General features: G+C 38.3%; 1 protein-coding gene across 1 annotated transcript in view; it reads right to left on the bottom strand.

Annotated features, from left to right (window-relative positions):
* Positions 1 to 7,462: 7,462 nt before the first annotated feature.
* Positions 7,463 to 21,716, bottom strand: part of acsf2 (acyl-CoA synthetase family member 2) — a 54,693-nt gene continuing 40,439 nt past the window's right edge. Inside the window, exons 11-16 of the mRNA XM_015356097.2 lie at positions 15,453 to 15,560; positions 14,323 to 14,474; positions 13,848 to 13,989; positions 12,045 to 12,155; positions 9,783 to 9,851; positions 7,463 to 7,936 (exon numbers count right to left, since the gene is read on the bottom strand). Of these exons, the coding sequence (XP_015211583.1) occupies positions 7,886 to 7,936; positions 9,783 to 9,851; positions 12,045 to 12,155; positions 13,848 to 13,989; positions 14,323 to 14,474; positions 15,453 to 15,560 (633 nt within the window). The 3' untranslated portion in view covers positions 7,463 to 7,885. The remainder of the gene's footprint in view (positions 7,937 to 9,782; positions 9,852 to 12,044; positions 12,156 to 13,847; positions 13,990 to 14,322; positions 14,475 to 15,452; positions 15,561 to 21,716) is intronic.

Genomic DNA, 21,716 nt, shown 5'->3' with positions numbered 1-21,716 from the left:
TTCAATTTCAAAATTACTGACAACAATCCGTCACCTTAAAGGGCAGTATTATAGGCTATAGGATAATTATGCGCCTGAATTGCTTCGAAAACGGCCTTATTTAATGGACCATTAAGCAGGGTATTTAGCGTGGAGCAATTTTGTGTGAAGGTTTGATTGAAATCTTGCTTAAAATTCAACATGAAAAACAAATCATTACATTTTTTTTGTCACAACACATGGTTGGGAACGTCGCCACTAGGCCAACACTGTTTAACTAGTGGCATTTCAAATATCCCTGACCAGTATTGCATGGCCCCACACAGAAACTCTGGTGGTTTTAAAATCACTCCTGCAGGAAGGACAAGTACTTTTCAGCAAAGACAACAATTGCATTGATTCTTTCTATGCATTTTGGCTTAGCTACATGCTAGATTAGACGTGTCACTTCAATGATGGATTGAGAGAGTACACCAGCTGTCTCTGGGTTGCAAACAACTTTGATTTAAGGCTATCTGATAAAATGGCGTGCTCTGAGGCATAGATGTAATATTTAAAACCTGTGCCCATTGGTGGGTGAATATTAATAATAACTTCCTGCCCTCTGGCACTCTTTATCAGTCTTTGTGTTGTATCATCTGAGCCAGGGTTGTAATGACAGTGTTTGATGCCAAGCACCACAAAAAATAAATAAAATCTCATTTTAATTCACCCACTGCACAGACCCATTCATCCCCAGGCAAGAGGTAAATCTAATTCAAATTAAGCGGTTCTCAAAACCATGGATCACCCTTGCCTTCTGCATCATTCTGTCACAATCTCATTTAGCACTTGGTGTTATGGAACCTTATTAGGTCCTGAGAAACAAATGCTTCTGCATATCTGTTAATATTGCAAAATCCATACCTCATTGTGGCTGAAACAGCAAGCCTCATTACTTGTAGTGTCAAAACTTGCTTTGATTTGCACTTTCAAAACACAGCTGTTCTTTCCCCATGTAGATTGCAGTGAAATTTGGCATTTTCTTTGTACATTTATACAAGTCTGTCATCCCAAACTCGACAAACTTCCATTTTTGATCCAATGTGTATATTCAATGTGAAGAGTACATTATCATTGGCTTAAACCGTACGGCATAATTCTCAGTTTACACTCCAAAAGACTAGACAGAACTGAGGGAACTGAAAGCACAGCATGGCAGAAGCATACTGCCCTCAAATATTACAAGTTCTAGATCTACAAAATGGTACTAATATAGCTATATGCAGCTGAAATGACAGTCATCTGGAATTTATCATTACAGTGGGCACTTCTCCCAGATTGTTGCACCCATGTTTCAGGAAAGGTGTATGAAGGACTCAAAGCAGAATGGTGCAAATACATGGAGACCAGTTCAATAAGGACCCACTTGGTTGAATAATTAGTTCAACCAAGTGAAAGAACTCAGTTCCAATAGAAATCTGAAGACAAGGTAGCCGTCTAGTACTGAAGCTGAAGACACCTGATTCAGACTGTCACCAGCAGTATTCGGACATTCACTAGGGTGTTGTCAGGGAGCTGATGGGTATGTGATGTCCAATACATGCAAAATTGCAGGTGGCAGCATATGGAACACATTGAGGTTTTGAGTTTGTGTCTGAAACAAGAAAAAAAAAAACTGGATTTTGGAATAAGATAGTTGATACCGGAGCTAAGACAAGACAGCATACTATACAAGAAAAGGGTTTATTTGGAAAACAGAAACATTTGCACCTCCAACTATAACTGTTTGTAGAGTTAAACTGGAGGGAGTTCCATTATTATGCGTGTTTGACAGGTTTCCATTGTTATACTAGAGCTGAGGCAGCTGCGACAAAAGAATCTGAAGTTAGATTTGAGAACTGCCTTATGTCAGAGTAGTACGTCCGCAAGAGGAAGCATGTACATATTAAAAGAAGTTGTCTGTGGTGAAGCTGATGTGACAGTGGTTTGTGGGGAGGAAAAATTATAGATCACCACAAAACCACTGTGGTTTGAACTGAACTGTTCCGATCTCCTGGTCAAAACAACCAAATGCTCCACAGTATTTAAGGTGGCCTTGAAATCAGAGAGTATTAATTATTTCTGCTTCAAAGTGTGGATTTCATTTTTCCCCCCTTTATTTCCTCCCATACTGGAGTGAGCTCCCTGTTAAAAGCCATGTGCCAGTACAGGAGGCATGAGTACTGTTCACACTCTTGTCTTGTGAAATTTCACCATTTTGAATGTTACGAGACACAGCAGTCGGCGTCAGAAGAGCAAGGATGAATGAATGGTCTCGTCAACAAGCTTACAAGCCCCAGGAGTCAGTTGGAAGTGGGGTAGGGCCCACTCAAATGCAACCAGCAGGGTTGCACCCAACCTATAAGACACTTGAGAGTCCGGGGCTTTCATATGTAAACACAGAAAAACACTTGCTTCCATAAAGTATTGGTACAGCTGCTGCTCTATTTCAATTCTGCTGTTTCCGTCTTCTGAAAGAACAATAAATGCACTCTGTTTCACTTGAATACACAGTTAACCATATGCCTTGCACAAATGTAATTAAATAATTCAGACCCTGTTTTGATTCATTAATTAAAATGAATAACAAACCATTGAATACTCTGAATTTAGCCATTTACAGAAACACAAAGTAATTCATTTCTGTGCCTGCATCATCAGGTTGCTTTGTGTTTTCAGACATCCAACCTTGTTCCATGTTGCAGTTGTGATGTGCAGGAGAAGATGCCAGAACAGGTTGCTTCAAAACATTGATCTTCCTTTCTATGACACGTTAAACTGAAACAACTGCACCACAGCGGAGCTGATGGGGAGTCTATGGCCTCACAGTTTAAATCAAAAAACAAATCTGAACGGCAAAGGTGACAACAAAAATTTAAAATGGCACTAATTATCATGGGTTGAACTGGAACATTTCTAGCCGTGTTTTGCCACTGAGAATAAACTAAAATGGAATGTAGTGTGTTGGTCAAGTGCTACAACGGATGCATGCAAGACAAATCAGACAATAGAGTATTAGCATATTGTGTGTAGTGTGCTGACATTACAGAAGAACTTGTGATGCTAATTGGGCAGACAACAGAATGATCAATACTTTTACATTCTTCAGTTCAGCTTGTGTGTGGATTTATTGTATATTACCTCATGAAAAGTTACTGTGTTGCTGCTACATAAAAAACACAAGAAAGCTGTGATTGCAGGCATCCACACAGCATTGTATGTTCTTTAAAAAAAAAATACAATTAACAGCCTCACATTAGAGTGGATAGCCTGTTTAAGATGAATGTATTTTCTACCGGTGGGGATAATTGCATTTGTAAATGACCTCAGCTTTGGAAGACAATATCTAAAATCAAATTACTGGGACTGAACAAGGGTAATTAGAGATTACATCCTCTGATGTACTCCAATCTGATCCAAAAAAAAAAAGTTAAAAGTAATCCATCATTCTTGAGCACTAAACACAGTGTATTCCAACAAAAAGCAGGGTAAATGTTTCCATTGCTTTGTCAAACATTCTCTCATGCTGTTTTTGTGTAGGATAAACCATTTTATTGTCGGAAATGCATCAAGATTTTATAATAAAAAATACAATTTTAAAATACATATTTCTGAAAAATACCATTTTTGATGCCCTCTATATGCAAATTAAAACAAAAAAAATCAATTTCACCAACCACATTCAGACTGGCGTCCCATCCAGGGGAGAGTACATCTTGCGCCCTGGGCTTCCGGTTAAGGGTCTGAATCTTTTTACAAATATTTCGAGGTTGTTTTAAAAGCAAATGGATCAGCATTTCAATACGGTTTGTGATATTCGATGGAGCTGAGTAAGTGCCACTGGATATTTTCTATATATTGCTATACCAACAGCGGTGTTCAGTTGCAAAGAAAAATACAAACTTCTGGTGCCCTCTTCTGGTAAAAATCTCAAACTGGAAACACTTCCTGCTTTTCTGCGATATAAGCAGTGAAATAATTTCATTGCGCAAAATAGGTTTCTGATTAAGAAAAGTTGAACCTTGATATTTTTCATACAACAACGTATTTTGCGATTTTGTATTCTAGTATTTGAATAAAATTGCAAGATTTTCTTCTCATGACTCAAAGATAGGTTAATGCGGGTGTTTGCGCTCAGATGCAAAATGACTCCATTACTTTTCTTAGCCCTGCGGTTCAGGACTGCGCTATTTACTAGTCCTCACTTTATTTTAAACTGCTATTAAGTACGGCAAATAACTGAACATGTCACTATCAAGAAACATACAACTTTATCGTTTAATCTACAATTTATACTTGCAGATATTAGAAAATACAGAGTTAAAATTAGAAGATGTGAATGATGAAACGCGATACCTACTGAATGGATGTAAAAACACTACGGCCCAACTGGTGGTGCTTGTAAGCCTATTCTTTCGTCCGCTTTCTTGGGGCTCTTTACAATATACACAGTGGATACTTTCCTATGCAATTGTGTGGAACTATAGAACTGCCGGAAACAGTTCATTCAATATTCTTTAAATTCGAGTTTATTTTTGTCTTCGGGTCGGAGTTCAGAAACAGGCAGTCTCTAAACCAGGGTAGGAAGGGTCGGAGAGTGAGTGGAAATGGCGTATATTGTTGGCAAGCATTCTGAAATCATTCAGTATGTGTAAAATATAGTTTTAACTTACTGTAGTTTCAAATAACGAACTTTAAAAAAAATCGCTTCGTCGTGCAGAATTCCCCAATGCATACCGAATTACACGACACATTTCAATGTAGTAATTAAGTTGCACAAATGTCTTCATACAGATCATTTAAGTCCCTGAATGCTTCAGGTTACTACGTTCAGTGAGGAGAAACTGATCATCTTGAACAAGTCATTTTACCGAGACTCTCACCATCTCGTGGTAACTTATTTTCTTATCAAACTGGTTTCAATGTTTTAATAATTTATTAGAGCATTATTAAAATGATAGACCTCACTTTGATTTTGCAATTTAAAATATCGCTCCGTATTGCAAGTTATTTCTTAAAAGGTTCTTCTCTGAAAAAAAACGTTAAAATCCCTGTTACAGATCACAAGTAAACAAAAAGGAATTCAGAGCTAAATGAATGTTGAATGCACACTTCAGTGTGTCTCTATGGAATCATCTTACAAAAATAAATGCATTTTGCAGCCTCATTCAGTACATAACATTCAGCTACTCTATATTCTCATGTCAAGAATGTTTCTATGTGTTAAAATAAAAAATCCGTTAGGGTTGTCTCATCCATAAAATTAATCTTTGAAACATCTGTTAATAATTATCTTTTCTTGCATTCCATCCTATGTTCTGCTGTGCTTTAAACAGATGTAATCTTGTTTCTATTTATATAAAGAATTTGACTGAGAGTTTGCCTTCTCAGTAAAAGTACGTTCCCTGGTATGACTGTTAGGGCCAGAACAAAGTAAAGACCCAGATGCTGAAAGTTAAAATCTTAGTATCATGTACAGTACACACATGGTACTTGACAGAAATAAGGCAGAGAATAACATTTCTTACAGTGGCACACTGCAGTTTTTACTTCTTCAGTGCTGATGCAGTGAGATGTTTTCTTTATAGACATTTTTACAAATTGCTTCAGTCTTCTTTCCTCAGGCAGAGACTGCTACCCTATTAGGATCACTCATACCTGAAACTTGTCTGAAGTCCAGAGCCCATTTTGAGTCTGAGCTACAGTATGTCTTATTCAAGATTAACCCAATATCACCTGGTCAACAACAAGCTGGTGTCCAAGTGTTGGAGTGCTGCTGTATTGGAATCATTCATGGAATTGTTATTGCTCATTTCATAATTTTAGACTTCTATATCTACAGGTACTACTTTTTATACAGACAAACCATGGTGAGGTCTGTCTTCTGGAGTAGTTTTTGCCAATATAAAGTAACTATAATGCACATTTAATGTAATGGGTAAACCTGTACTTTGCTAACTTGTATACAGTATATACTGATGGAAAAGAGAAACAACACCTCCTCTGATGTGTCGGTCCGGATCTGGTTTGGTCACTCGATGGCGATAGGTCATCTGTCCTGCCGGTCTGCTGAAACCTTCTCTGCAGTCAGGACATAGTGGAGCAGCTTACTCCATAGTGTCTGGCAACGCTGGCACATGACATGCCTGCCTGCAACATGCCAGCGGCTCTCTCCCTTGATTCTGGTGACATTCAAGGCATTATGGAATACACAGAAAACTAACTAGGTATGTCCTTTTTCTTGCGGTGACCTAAGCTTTGAATTAAGGCCTTTTTAAAGGTGACCTGATCAGGCATTGTTCCAGCTGGACCTCGTTAGGTAAAAGTGCATCTAACGAGCTTTCGTGTGATTGGCAAGTTGCAATGCCTCACTGCACAAGCTGTATTGCTGATCAGAGGGCTTAAAACAAATTGACAACTTTTTGTAAAAGTACATAAGCTATAACTATCATATTCTCATTCCAGAAAATGTTGTGTTTTCCTTTTTCCATCAGTCTATATAACATACTTTTAGTGGAGAATTGGTTTGTCTTTAATAACTTTTGATTTGTTTCTGACTTCTAATTATCACAGACTCATTAAATCATAATTCATATTAGTAACAGGTTTCAAAATTTCTCTAACCATGGTATCTCTTCTTTAGGCACTGCAAGATATTCCCAGACCAAGCACTGACAGATTGTTCTGACATGACTGTGTTTCAAAGAAATGTATGCATTTCATTGCCCTCGTCCTCACCTCACCTGATGCAAAGGTCATAGCACAAATGTTGTGTTGGTTAACAACATTCAATCCCAAATTCGTGCAGAGCGGTATTATAAGAACAAGAATTGAAACACAGGAAACAGTAGAAAGGAGACAAATTGGTGGTGACCTGTCTAATTCATTTGGTGGTAATAGCTAATTGATTGGAGGAAAAAAAAATGCTGATTTGTTCAATTAACAATAAGTTAGTTAATTGCTCCTGCTCCTTTTAAAGAAAGACAGAGTAATTTTCTGGGATTTGTAGGCTGATTCCCACTGGCTATAAAGAAACCTTCTTTCACAAAAGGTCTCATCTCCTCTTTGTCTTGGAAGCATGTAATATTATTTCCACAATTTTCCACTGTTCATAGCCTTTGGTTTTGAAAATCTGTGGAAGTAACTGAGGAAACATTTTGTGATGAAATAATGTGAGAAAGAGAATTCCTTATACCTGTAGCTTAATGTTGAAAATAGAGTAGCAGACACAAACACTGCTTTGTGATTTTTGTGATTCTTGTGATTTTTTTGAGCTCACAGAAAAGGCATTTCATTGCCAGCAACTACTGCTGCACGCTGTATTGTTGTGCATTTGATAAATAAACTTTGATTTGATTTGTTCAAACCTGAATGGCATGTCATGACATCTGAGAGATCAGAGTTGCCTTGATAATACTGACATTTTATTTCAGATAATAATGCCAAGTACATTTCATATACATTGTTTTTTATGCTTTTTATTTCTTATTTGTACTTACAGTATTTTTTGAAATTTCGCATACATTCCTATCTTATTCAAATGATTACATAAATGTTTGTGTGGGTACTGTGAGTAAATATGTCAGTATAAAGTTCACAGGTATGACACCCCTGATACCTCAATTCATTTAAGATACACCTCAAACCTGATTTCTTCTTTGCTACCTGTGTACAATGATAGAAAGCACCCAGAGGTTTAACAGACATCCTTTAGACCTGTGCTTCTGTTAAAATCAAAGCCCCAGAATGATGTCATTGTGGAAGACAGAAAAATGCCTTTTAAGATCAAAAGAAGTGTTGATTGTCTCAGAGGAAATAAAAATGCACAGTAAGAAACTCCCCTCACTCCCTTTTCCCCCCTAACACATGGACAGTTTAGGATTTTTCAGAGTCCCAGCTCTTTTTCAGTTCTGTCCCTCAGTTTATTCTTCTGTATCTGAAGAAAAGAAAAAATAGACATTTTTGTATTCATATATTGAATAATTTACAAAATCTATCAACAAAAAATATCCCACATAACTTTGTCTGAGGAGGACAGGGTCTATTCGAATTTGGGTCTAACCCAGAATTGGGACCACATGTGAAACATTCGACTTAATCTGCATTATGCTAAAACTTTAAGTTGTTATAATCTGTCCCATTTCAATTATTTCGTGCAGATGTGGTCCTCACTATGAGGAAAAAACCCTGAAGTTATTACACTGCTTCGATATGATCTCATTGAGATGGAGCTACAGCAAGACCTGAGGAGATTGTTGGGACAAGACTACTAGTGAGCAATGTGTGAAATGATCACTTCCTTATTTGTGACATTGAGTCTTCTGCTTTTATCTTCCCATAAAGGGTCATCTGTCATTTTAAGGAGTTTTATTAGGTTTAGCATCTGGGAAAGGGTTTTAAGTCATTAAAATGTGGTTTTAAGGTTGATTTAGAGATTGGTTTAGGAATGTGCTTGCTGGTTAAGTGCATGTATTTGCACGTGGGAGCAGCAAAAGATTCTGCTGCAGCTGTAGCTGATTATCAGTCTCTTTAAATACTGTAGGCTGAAGGAGGTTTACATGCACAGAAAGAGAGAAAACTTAGTTCATGGATAACATCAGTCTGCGAATGTTAGACAGGACAGACCTGAGATCATGGTTGGCCCTCTTGAGGGATATGTCTAACCTTCAAGTCTCTGAGGAGCGGGTTGGCTCCGTATGGTTATTGAAGGTTAGACTGGGAGGAGAGGAACATGGTTAGCTCTGCCCATTGGCTGAAACTCCAAAGGTCAGGAGTTTGGGTCTGGCCCAACAGTTAGAATGGAGGTGTGGCTTTCAGGTGGAAGCTGTGTCAGCAGCCATCAAGTTGGTAGGAAAGGTATAAGGTAAGGTGTCTGCAATCTGAGAAGACTATGTAAAGTAGCAGCATTTCTGACTGCTGATGTGTCGTTGATGCAGCTTTGGGTTATGTTTAAGAGTCCCTGGCCAAACAGGATCCGCCAGGTAGGTTAGGCTATTGCTGGTTAGGGTTAAACAACTGTTAACAGTTACTTTAGGTTTCTTATCAGGGTACGGAATGAGGGAAGAAGGGGTTTGAGTTCAATCTCCCTCATAGGGGTTTTGGTTATAAACCTCACATATTAAATGCAAAGACACCTGCCAAAAGACTGAAAGAGAAGACTTAAATTTGTATTTCAGTTCTTAAAATTAAGTTTTGTTCTTGGACTTCAGACCTAAGAAAGCTTCATGTGCTTAATGTTCAGAGCTCAATGCTGCATCATTCTTAAATGTAACAGTTTTACGTTCTTTGTTTCTTCATTTGTTCCTTTAGGCTCCTAACCATAACATCCTGTTACCTTGACAAGGTCAAGACAAATGGAATCATTTCAAACTTCTTACTTCTTACTTAACATTCCCTCACTTTAATAACATTACATGATTTCCTTTGATAACCAGTGACTAATCTGTACATAATCATAGTAAACTCATTCCATTTTTCCTAGTTATTTATTTCAAGTTTTCAAGCATTTCAGTCTGTAATTCAACTGACTAAATATACAAGACTGATTTCTAAAAGACCTTTTATAATAATTCAGAAATTTGCAGTGAATAGATTGCCATGTCTGAGTATAATCATTGGGAATCTTCACACCTTTTTATACTTTTTGTTAGACTTTGTCTCTAATGCATGATGTCGAGAGACATGGAAGTCACACAATGTACTGTGACAGTGAAACTGATCCTCCGGTGATCTAATTCACATGCTGAATTCTTAAAGACTGAAATGAATCACTGGGTGCCTACCTTTCCAGAAACAGTGAGGGGGTAGTCCTGCACAAAAATCACATATCGTGGTATCTTGAAATGTGATATCTGCAAAAATACAGAAATAAAATACAGGATAGGTATACATTATTTTAAATCTATTCATAATATTATTGAAGTACACCTCAGAAATGATCATTTGTTCTAGATGGCACAGTGGTTAGCACTGCTGCCTTGCAGCCCTGGGGACCCTGGGTTCAACTCTGGACTTGGTGTGATATCTGTATGGAGTTTGTTTCCATGGATTTCCTCCCGTTTCCTCCTATAGTCCAGAAATACTGGTAGGCTAATTGGCTTCTGGAAAAACTGGCCTTGGTGTGAGTGTGTGCCTGAGCATGCCCAGTGATGGACTGGCATCCCGTCCAGCCTGTATCCTGCCTTGTGCCTATTGCTTGGCTATTGCTTCCAGCTCCCCCGCAACCCAGAATGTAATGAAGGGGTAAGAAAACAGAAGGATATCTATGTTCTGTGTCAAACGTTAAGCGTGTATGTCTTATCAACCTTGTTAAGTTCTGATAAGATACAAAAGCTATTCGCTTACATGTATTGTATAAATATGTCCTTACTCTGCTCAAGGTCTGGGCTCTAGTTTTTTCTTGAGTTGACTCTTGGTTTATCAACAACTCTTGCCTCCTCTATTTTTTCAGCCTTGCTTCTCTCTAATTCCTTCTGCCTGCTAGTCTCCACGGCCTTGCCTCCCTTTAATTCCCTGCTGACTCAGTTGACCAACATCTTCTGTCCCAATTAAAGATTCTTTCCCTGACATTTTCTTTGTCCAACACTCTGTAGCTCACCAGGTGTGATGGGCAGTGATTTAAGGTAGGACTGGGAGCTGTAGACATTATTGTGTTTTTGTTACAATACTTTTATCATGTAGTTATAGGACATTCCTGAAAAGAAGTTATCCATTGAAGAGTCCTTGAATCCTTGAAGTTGTCCCTGTGGTACTTCACTAATTACTTCATCTCAAGTGGAGGTCTCTTGACACATACATTGTTATTACTATTACACCTTGTGTAATCCCCTCAAAATCTGCTCTCTAAACACTGGAGAGACAGCTGAAAGAGCTTCTGCAATTACTGCTTTGACTACTAGTACACACTACAGGTAAGTATAAAGGGCATTCCTTAATTTACAAATGTAATCCATACCATGAAAATTGTCCCTAAGGAGAAAATTAATACATTAAAAATTAAGATTATATTGTATGTAAATCCCTCAGATTAGTTTCTGAATCCAAGAAACATCACAATAGATTTCAAACCTGTTTTTGTATATTAAAAAAAAACACTACAGTAACAACAGTATTACTTTTATGTTATGTTAATTACTGACTATTAAAGCCATATAACGTTCCATATGTTTACATTAGCCATGTACAGTAATGGTATTTACGGTAGTACACAAATCTTTCTAGACAAGCAATACATGAAAAAAGTTTTACTTAATAAAATTGTCATTATTAATGTAAAAATCAAAGAATTAAAATAATTAAATACATTGAATAAAATAAAGAAAAAATTAAGAGTGTATGTTACAGCTTTTTCAATTCCTACACTAAGCAATGACGTGTATCCCTCTGCCTAAAGAAGGATACTTATCAACAAAGGAATAGTGCTCATTACAGCAAAAACAGTTTTGTATTTTATAAAAATCTGTACAGTAACAATTTGCATGCTTTGTTGCAGCAAAATTTGTAATATGATCAAAAGTTCAAAATTAAAATTTGACTATGATGCTTGGACCTACACTAAGCACTGAAGTGTATTCTTTTGACTACAGCTGGATCCAAAGAAGGAATTTTGATAGTACTGTACGTCTACGTTTCCTATTATAAGTTGTAGTAATAATCATTCTATAAGTTTCGTTCTAACCTGTTTGTTATGCAGGAATTCCAATGAAATGCCACTAATCTGATATGAAACCAATTATATGTTATAACCTGAATGGAAGTTGTAGTGTATTGAACGCAATAGACTATTGAAACTTTGTCTATTGACAGGATAGACAAAGATGCAGTACAGCTGCTTAACTCTTTATCGAACAAAAACTGACGATATACAAGACATCACCAATCCTATCACTGTGCATCAACCCAAAAGTAGACATCAAAAGTAGAACTGGCATGCGCACTTAATGATATACAACAGAAGTATTATACAGCTGACATCAGGCCCTGCAGCCCTATGACTGGAGGGCACAAACCAGTTCTTGTCTGTAGGCGTCCTGTGCTTTTCTCACCTGGCCCTTACAGAACACCCTGATTTCCTCTGGTGTGCACTCCTGTCCTTCCTTTAGCTTGATACAAGCGCACACCTCCTCTCCCATCCTCTCGTCCTTCACACCAATCACCTGCAGGGGACAGGCAACACAACACAGTGTGAACAGCTGCTATTCACCAGTATCCAGTCAGTTTACTGTTTTAAGGTCGGGACGATGGTGGCCTAGTTAGTGCTAATGGGTCCTGGGCTCAGTTCATGTGGATTCTGCACTGATTAAGGACACAAGGAAGGACAAGGAAGGTAATGAAATGGACATTTCATTCAGCAGTTAGTACCAGTTTGACCTGAGGATCTCATTCAGCCCTTTCTTGAAAGAAGCCAGGGTATCTGCTTCACCAAGATGGCCGAACTACTTGTTCCATTCTTCCACAACCCTTGAGTAGAGAAATGCCTCCTCTTCTGAGTTTTGAATGCACTTCCCTATAGTTTTCACCTTTGTCATCTAGTTTGTGTTTCCCTGTTGATTCCGAAGAGGTCCAGTGGGATGAATTTGTCAGTGACTTTCAAGCATTCTCTGTCCAAAACTAAAATGCTCTCTTTCTTTAGCCTGTCAGTTTTTTCACCTTTTTACCCTTGTGTTTGTTTATGATATGACCAGTGCATGCTGGTTATGTGACTGAAACAGAAACAAATAAGTACAATGGGCCAAACAGCCCCCTTTCATCTAGAGCCATTGGGATTTTCAACTTTGTTTATTTCATTTGGATCTGCAAGGGCTGTGAATTGTCCTTCTCCCAGGCATTTGTACTGCTCTGCTTTTCAGGGGTAAGTTTGGCGTCCTGGACTGTGTTGACAATATCAGTCCACTTCCAATTTATTTTAAGTCATAGGGAGGTATTTGATTTGTGTTAAAAAAAAGATTCTAACTTTTATTGTCTTAAACTATCTCACTTTAATCCTGCACAGGAAACTGCAAAGTGTGAAGGATTTCCTATTCTTCATTGCAGACATTTTTGTGTAATTACAACATCAACTAAAAATCCTTGGTCTTACAACCAGCTACAGAAAAAGATTCAGATTACTGTGGCTTTATAAATTGGATCTTAGAATACTCCTTTTGTCACAAAGAAGATGAAAGGGCTCTATTACTATCTCTGATAAATAAATACAGCCAAATCACTATGTGTAAGAATGGATAGAACAGACCAAATGCCTCTGTAATCTCATAAGAACATAAGAAGATTACACATGAGAAAAGGTCATTTGACTTGTTTGGCTGGCAGGAGCATATCGATCCTCTGTGTTAAAAACTGCTTTCTCTTCCATGATCATAATCATTAATCATGTATTCCAGTATGTGGCCTCTGTGAGCCAGTCTAACCCAGCAAACAACGGGCTTAAGGAGAAATACACTGTAGGTGTGCCTGTGCCATCCAATGCAGGACACACATACAGAGCTAAGCGATACCAATTTACTGTGCCAATATAGTATATTTTAGAAATGTGGGAGAAGACCCAAGCACCTGTGAGGAGAACAAACACACTCCACACAAGGGGTGCTCTGGGGCGGAATCCAACTCTGTTCTCAATACACATCACTCTAATGACTAGTTCTGCCCTTGTGTTCTCTCTTCATTGCTGAGCAAAGGGGAATACATTGAGTTCACTTTGTCAATGGTCAGTTTTCTGAATACTCAATCAAGTCCCTCACAATCTGCTCTGCTGAACACTGGAGAGACTTATTTCCTTTAAGCTCTCATTGTATTAATTTTAAACCCTTGACATGAAATAAAGAATAAGAAGAACAGAACATCAGGCTCACCTGGGCCTCCATCACTTTGGGGTGGGTGTGGAGGAACTGCTCGATTTCTGCGGGGTAAATGTTCTCCCCTCCTCGGATGATCATGTCCTTCATGCGGCCTTCGATCCTGCAGTAGCCGTACTTATCTAACCTGGCGATGTCACTGCAGAAGGATGGTCACAGTCATATATAGTAACTTTGCATACTTACAGTAAATGTTCACTGTTTGTAACTGCAATGTCATCACTGTCTGTCATGTATTCTGAAGAGGAGGCAGTTATCAGTTCAGGGGTGGAGAGCAATTAGTAAAGAGGGAAGAATGTTAATGTTCTTCTCCACCCAGCCTTTCTCTATATAATATTTCAAGTCTTTTGAACATCATTTTCTGCAGATGTGGGAACAGAAGTATATAAATACAGTTTTTTGGCAGTGCACCTGTAATGTCCATAATTTGCTGTGGCAGAATAATGCCAACTGGCAAGTCCATCCCACTCACCCAGTCTTGTACCAGCCACTGCTGGTGATGCACTCCCTGGTCTTCTCCTGGTCGTTCCAATACCCCAGCATCACACAGTAGCCCCTGATCAACAGCTCTCCCAGGGTGTCCAGAGGCATGATCTTTCCAGTCTGGGGGTCTGCAATTTTGGCCTGGGGGATTACAGCCAAGGAGGAGACATTAAAGATTCTAAATGTCCCCAAAATGTGAAACTCATTCATAATGTTGCTAGGTTTAGGATGGTGTACCCTTCTGTGGTTTTTCACATGTTGAGGTTTTTGTCATTTTATCCCACTGACTCTGGCCTTACACCCTCTGAGATTAATGTGGCTAATGCCAAACTCCTCTTTCAATCACCTGATGACTGCTGAAACTGACTCACTACTGCATCCTCTGCAGCAGATGGGACAAGATGAGATCAGTCTGAATATGTCCTCTGAGGAGTGTGCATGGTCAGACTTTCTGTTCACCATGAAATGTGCACAAACGCGCAAATTGCATGATAATACACAACCAGGAAAGAAAATAATTAATGATCTTAATTACATTTCTAAATTTCCCACTGCAATATTATTTGCATATCCATTCTCTTATTTCCCATACAAGTTTAAAACATTTTCATCTTGGCCAGGAATATATACTGGGTACAATGGAGAATAATATTGCAAATATTTAGTCATGATTGGGAGCCCTGTTGTCTGAGGAGATATAGGCAATTGACATTTGTCTGGTAAGCACAAAAGTAAGATATAATACTTAGACATATTATTAAAGTAAAATAGAGTATTAGCTGATTAAAAGAGCAACTGACTGCAAGATGAAAAATCTTAAGATGGATTGTTTACGTACTCTTAAAGCACAAAACATCAGTACGTCAGACAGGTCTCACATGAAAGGATGAGAGGATTTTTTCTATCACTCTATACCTGTAGCATTTTCCATTGGAATAAAGAACCACCCCCCTAAATATGAAACCCATACGAATTCTAAATTATCCTCTCCTTGTGCATCTTTGCAATAACAATTACAAATCTCAACTTTTGCCTGTAAGCTGATGACTAACAGTAATACTGTAAATGTCCGTACTCTTTTTGTACATGTTAATGTTCCTGCTCTCCTCAGTGGCGTACCTCAGTGTGATTTATGACGCATCCCACGGTCTCTGTCTTCCGAGTCGCGGTGTCTTTTGGGAAGTTTAAAAATGTCACAGGGCTGTTTTCCGTTGTGCCATAACCGATCTGAGAAACACAAGAGCAACACATCTGTGGACCATTTGCAGGGTGAGTCTAAGAGTACATAATCAACAGAAATGTAAAACAAGCGTGGGCCACCAGACACAGTCAACAGTGCTCTCCCATTACACATTACACAGAAAGAAAATTTAGGAAAATTTCACTGAAGCCTAAACAGCGTAAGAAAATATTATGGCAAGATCAAGTTGATCTGCTCATTCATTTGCTACTTCCCTACACAATACAACAGTTTGTTTTTCATTTCAACGTGGCAGTAGCACTCACTTAAATTAAATGACCTCATTATGGATTTACATTGGGAACACTAAGTATTGTAGCATTCCACACCCTGGGCATTCAACCATGCCATGACCACTTACTTTTCACTCTTGACCAGCCTCACCATCCTATTCTTCCTCCTATAAAACCAAGGGGAACTCCTTACTCTTTCTCCTGGGCCTTGTGTCCATACAGTAGATGCTCTACATCTCTCTCACTCATCCACTTTCCCTCCCTGTGACCAGCATGCCCCTCTGTCAACAACATGGCAATAAACCTTCTCCAGCCTGTCTTTCTACACTGCTGTCACTAATAAACACCAGAGCTCCCCAAAGTATTATTAAACCCAATGATTTAAGAGGAACACCTGATTCAAGGAATGGCCCCAACAAGCTTTCTCCAGACCTTAATAGAAGAGATGGATTTTTTCCAATTAATCCATCCATCAATCCATCTGTTCTCTAAACCACTTTATCCAGTACAGGGTCTTGGAGGACACTTGAGCCTAACCTGGCAAGAAATGGGAGAAAGGATAGATACCCCTGGATGGGAAGCCTGTCCATTTAAATGATTTAGTCTCATTAAGTGAGGGTTTGGGGGAGAACAGAAACTAAAAGACCCTTGCCATGATTGATTCACTGGACCTTACATTCCTCCACCCAAATCACTTCATGAGATATACTGTATGAATGGACTGATTGCAGATGGAAAGGAGAGTGCTTACATAGATCATTCTATTCAGGTGTTCACTAAGGAAATGAAAACAACATGCCAGATGTTTAAGAAATGCATTTCAGTCCAGAATGACCTTGGCAGAAATTACAGCCATACTGTACAGGGACTAGAAGCATTTAAAACAAACTAGTCACCTGGAGCCTGGAAGGGAGTTAAAGCACCAGTGGACAACAAGGGCTCGACTGGGGTCTGGAATGAGCACTGCTTTCTTGTTAAGTAACTCGAAAAAGGTTAAGTTCTGCAGATTGAAGCTTTCTCTTTAGTGCACTTTTTAAACTATTTTCCAGAAATCAGTAAGTAATGCTTTCTTTTCAATCCTACTCTCTAGTATGATCTTGGTATTGACGTCATTCCTGTGTAATAATCTGTTAATTATCTCTTTGGTAATCATGAAGAAATACACTTATAAATAAGATAACCTTCCATTATGCCCTACAGCCTCACACACCAGATATATATATATATAAGACAGAAGTGCAAACTATGTAAAATTAATGCATCATTATTTTTTACAGCTTTGATATATATGTAAAAATTTCTTAAATGTTGCTGACATTTTACATTCTTCAGTGGTACTGAAATTCACAGAGAGTAGTCAGTAAAGGAGAGCAAAAATAATAAAGTATATTACTGTAGTGAGATATGTGGTGGCTACCTGAGAAATCGCACAACTTATGGCAGCCTGCAGACTTCTGGCTGTGGGAACGGAGCTCGTCAGCAGGGAGAAAAACAGCAGCCTCAGATGCCTTCATCCGTGATCAGAGAATTTTGAATAATGTCTATCTCAAGTGTGTTGTCGAAAACAGGCAGGCAACAAATAAGCAATGGGAAGGAATTTTAAAAATTGAACTGGAGAAGCACTGAGTGACTGAATTCTTTCTGTACATCTCTGACTTCACAGTTTAAATACCCTTCTGTAGTCACAACCTATTATGTGACCAAAGGAATAACTAGCTTGAGAGAATTCAAATTCTCCTTTACACAAAGAGTTGTGGGCATCTAGAACAAGCTTTCTAGGTTGACAGTTGAAGCTGAAACTCCTTCATGAAATGGCTGGATGAAAATTGCTGATGAATGGCCATCTGGCTGAATATGAATGGAAGTTATAGAGTGACAAACTGGAATAAATATGAGAATCATAGGTGCTGCCTTTTAACATGTTTCTACAGTTACAGAACTGTACTCAGGAAACTGCGAGCAAGCACATACTGTTTCTTAAAAAAGTATTCAGACCCTTCCTGTGTTTTCACATTTAGTGAAACTACAACATTATGCATATATTTTTAAACTTAACATATCATTCAAAACCTGTATACTCAAACTGAAGTCTTCTAAGGGTAAGACTAGATACAGTGAATATCAGAAAAAAAAATAAGTTGACTCTTTAAGTATTAAGACCTATGAACTCATTATCTGATGGAAGCACCTTTGGCTATGACTGAAGCTGAAAGTCAGTTTGGGTAAGTCTATACCAACTTTGCACAGCGTAAGCTGCAAAATCTGCAATTATGTCCATTCTTCTCGGCAGATTTGCTCAAGCTCTCTCAAATTATCTCAACACGATTCTAGACAGACTTTGACTTGACCACTCAAGGTCATTCAATTTATTATTCTTAAGCCACTCCACAGCAGCCTTAGCATTGTGCTTTGGATCATTGTCCCACTTTAAGGTGAAATTCTGTCCCTGTTAAAGGTGTGGAGCAGGTTTTTCTCTAAAATAAAATCTTTGCTCCATCTATGTTCCCATTAGTGTGGCAAGCCACACTAATAAGAAGCAGAACTATAACATTAAACTGCCATCATCATGCTTGACAGTTGAGATGGTGCTGACTGAGTGATCCACTATGTTGGCTCTGCATTACCACTGTCCTGGTGTTAAAATGATGATGATGATGACACATTTGCAGTGTCACTTTGGTTTTATTTTCCAAAATTCATGTGGGCTTTAAGATGTATTCAGTTTTATATATAGCACCTTTTGGAGTGAACAGGGTATTGTTTACCCATGGACATTTTATACCAGGTCAGCCACTGAACTCTGTAACTCCTTCAAAGTTGTTGTTGGCCTCAAGAGGTTCCTCTATACCCAGCTATTGAGTCTGGAGTGCCTTTTATTTCTTTGTGATCAACTTTCTGTGTTCAAGAGGGTCATGCAAATGCTTTACACCTTTCCCCTCCTACAAAAACCAACCAGTTTGTCACATTCGAGGTCCATTCAACAATTGTGAGATGAACTGGGACAACATGTGCCATCTAGGGGTCAGAGACCAGTGAACAGGCACATACTTATCCAGGCTCTTTGAGAAATATGGAACAGAATCCTTTAACTGAATCCCAACTTGTGCAAAGCATTATCAAAGATAAAGACCTAGCAAGACTTTTAATGTTGGCCACACACACACTACTAGCCAGTGACTTTCACAGTAGACATCAGTTGATCACTAATCCCGTCCATTGATGACATATGTAAATGCTAAATGTTGGTGCGCCTGCTACAAAAATGATTTTGTCCTTCTCCTGATAATGAACAAGTAATACTGTAGGTTCATTCCATGCTGAAAAGAGAAGAAAGAAAACACAACATTTCAACTGTGGAGCCTTCTTCAGGTGTAAGCATGGAATAAACCTATTACTTGTTCCTTTGCAGCCTACGCATCTTGACGCAGCTACCCCACCTGAACTACTTCTCCTGATAATGTTGTGAATTTGTTGCAGTTACAAATGATGTGTTTTCATGCTGACTGTTTTTCTGAATGATCTTTCCGTGTGTAATTTTCACCATTCCAACCCTTTCACAGCCCAGGTCATACCTTGGCTCTGGCAGAGGTCATGCGATGCAGTACAGAGGGTATATGATTTTAAAACCAGTGGACAAACAACACGCAGATGGCTGGAGCCAGTTTACCAAAGTACCTACATATTAAAGGAATTAAATAATATAACAGCTCTGAAAATGTCCACTTCCAGTGCCCTTTGGCATAAACAAAAGCCATGAATATTCTGATTTGCCAGATCTATGGTCAGAAGATGAACCATTACATTCCCATTAAAATGTTAAATTTGTTCAGTAAACACCAAATGCTCCCTATCCAGACTATGGTCATCAGATTCATAAACATATACATCTGAGGCCAAACCAACACAAGCTGGCCATGCCAGAGACCAAGGATAATTGCAGTTATAAACTTTATGTATTTTTTCAGACTAAAAATATCCTGTTGTAATTATTCTGCTGCAAAACAAAGATTTCATTTTAGAAGAATTCTTAGCTTTGTTATCTAATTCAGATGAAGGTTGTTCCTCTCTTGGACAAGAAGGATAGGTGATTGTATTTCATTGAGTTGCAACCACAGTGCCCACTTACTTTAAATGTCTCTCACCTACAGCACATAATGTGTTATACATTTGTGGTACATGAACCTTAATATGATGGCAGCCAGCTTTTAAAAAAATATTCAGCCCTGTTTTTAAAGCTAGAGTTTTAAACCACATTTAAATCACAAAAAACAACATTGATAGAGAAAGAACAAATGCTGTTTTAGTTATCTGTCTGCTTCAGATCATTTGAGGGGGCTGAGCTTTTGAGCTTTGAGGGGGCTTATATGCACCTTCTGTTTCACGTCTGGTGTGGAACCATATCAACCTCATAAGAAATGCTTGGGAGGATTTGAAAAGCATTACAATCAATGCAAATTCAGTTAAAGCAAGATGTGACACAGTTGAACTCCTATTAGAGGAAATGGATTAATCAATCAGCATGTTATTCTTCACTGTAAAAATGACAGGAAACTCATTGGGCTATTTCTGTATTAATCTATTTGTTTTAGAAGCACAAGACATGTATTCAAAGATATTTGGTTAAGACTAAACATCAGAGGTTTCTTGCCTATGCCTCAGGCAGGCCACGGGCTGCTTTCTTCGTTCTGCATTCTTTCAGGTCCCCATTGCTTAATTTTACTGTCTCTGCTGGAATTTGTTTGCCTTTATATCGAGGTCTTTGATGGATGATGACTTTAAAGGCATTCTCACACACTACCCACAAAACAAAAGACAGCTGAGTGATACCATCATACATGACTCCAAGATGACTCCATACATATATGTTAGGATTCCATCTAGGAAACAGAATTTGATCCAATGGATCCATGTTCCATTGTTGATCTTAGTCCTCTATAGGAAATGGACAAAATGGCCATTTAAGTTCTTGAGGATCAGACTCTTAGATATTTTGGAGCTAAATCTCTGTAAGCAAGTATTCAAGGCATGGAAAATAGTTTATAGATTATGGGTGTGTAAATTGAACATTTTAGTCTCAAAGCAAAGGGTCTCCTCGTGCAAAATGCACGCATGATCATGGGTCATGACAACATGGAGTCAATGGAATCTGAATATTTTAGTTCATCATTGTTGTTAGTCAAAAATGAAGCTGACTGGACTCAACACAAAGATAATAAACCCAAACACACTTCTGGGACTAATTGGCAGAGAAACACAGACAGAATATAATGACTCCCCCAGATTCCAGATATTAATATATATAATATAGAACGGATCTCATGTACACTGGGGCTTCATTCTTGTCAAGAGTACCATCTGTACAAAAGAAAGCCTGTGAAGCACATTTCAAAAACAAAAATGAAGTCAAATTACAGAGGATGCAGCTGTGTTTTTAGTTTGGGATTAGACTTATATCAAATGCTTTTGTTTAAAAAGATTTTGCTCAAATGTGCCGCAATGAATAATTTCATTGTGTTCAAAGCTCAATAAACAGCAATGCAAGGGTGGTCTAATATATTGAGATGCCCCATGATTGTTTTTTTGTTTTTTAGCATTTTAAAAGAAAATAAAAACAGGTCCCACAACATACACACTTCTGGTCAGAAGTTGTGTAATGTAACATACTTCACTGATCAAGACCATGTTTCTCTTTAAAGGTTCTACTGCATTCTTAACTCTGTAAGAGGGACATCATTCAAAATATTAAATATCAGAAGTGAAGTGAATTAGAATACATAAAACATCTTAAGTATCAGCTATATACAGCTAGAGGGAGTTCCAGTGCTCGATAGTACTGCAAGTGTTAAAGCTGACAGAAACTCTGCTTACCCCTGCGGACCTTTCCACGTAACAAGTTGGCTGCCCTCTGAA

This window comes from Lepisosteus oculatus, chromosome 9 (assembly GCF_040954835.1).
Source record: "Lepisosteus oculatus isolate fLepOcu1 chromosome 9, fLepOcu1.hap2, whole genome shotgun sequence".
NCBI classification, from domain to species: domain Eukaryota; kingdom Metazoa; phylum Chordata; class Actinopteri; order Semionotiformes; family Lepisosteidae; genus Lepisosteus; species Lepisosteus oculatus.
This window is presented reverse-complemented; position numbering and strand designations above follow the sequence as displayed.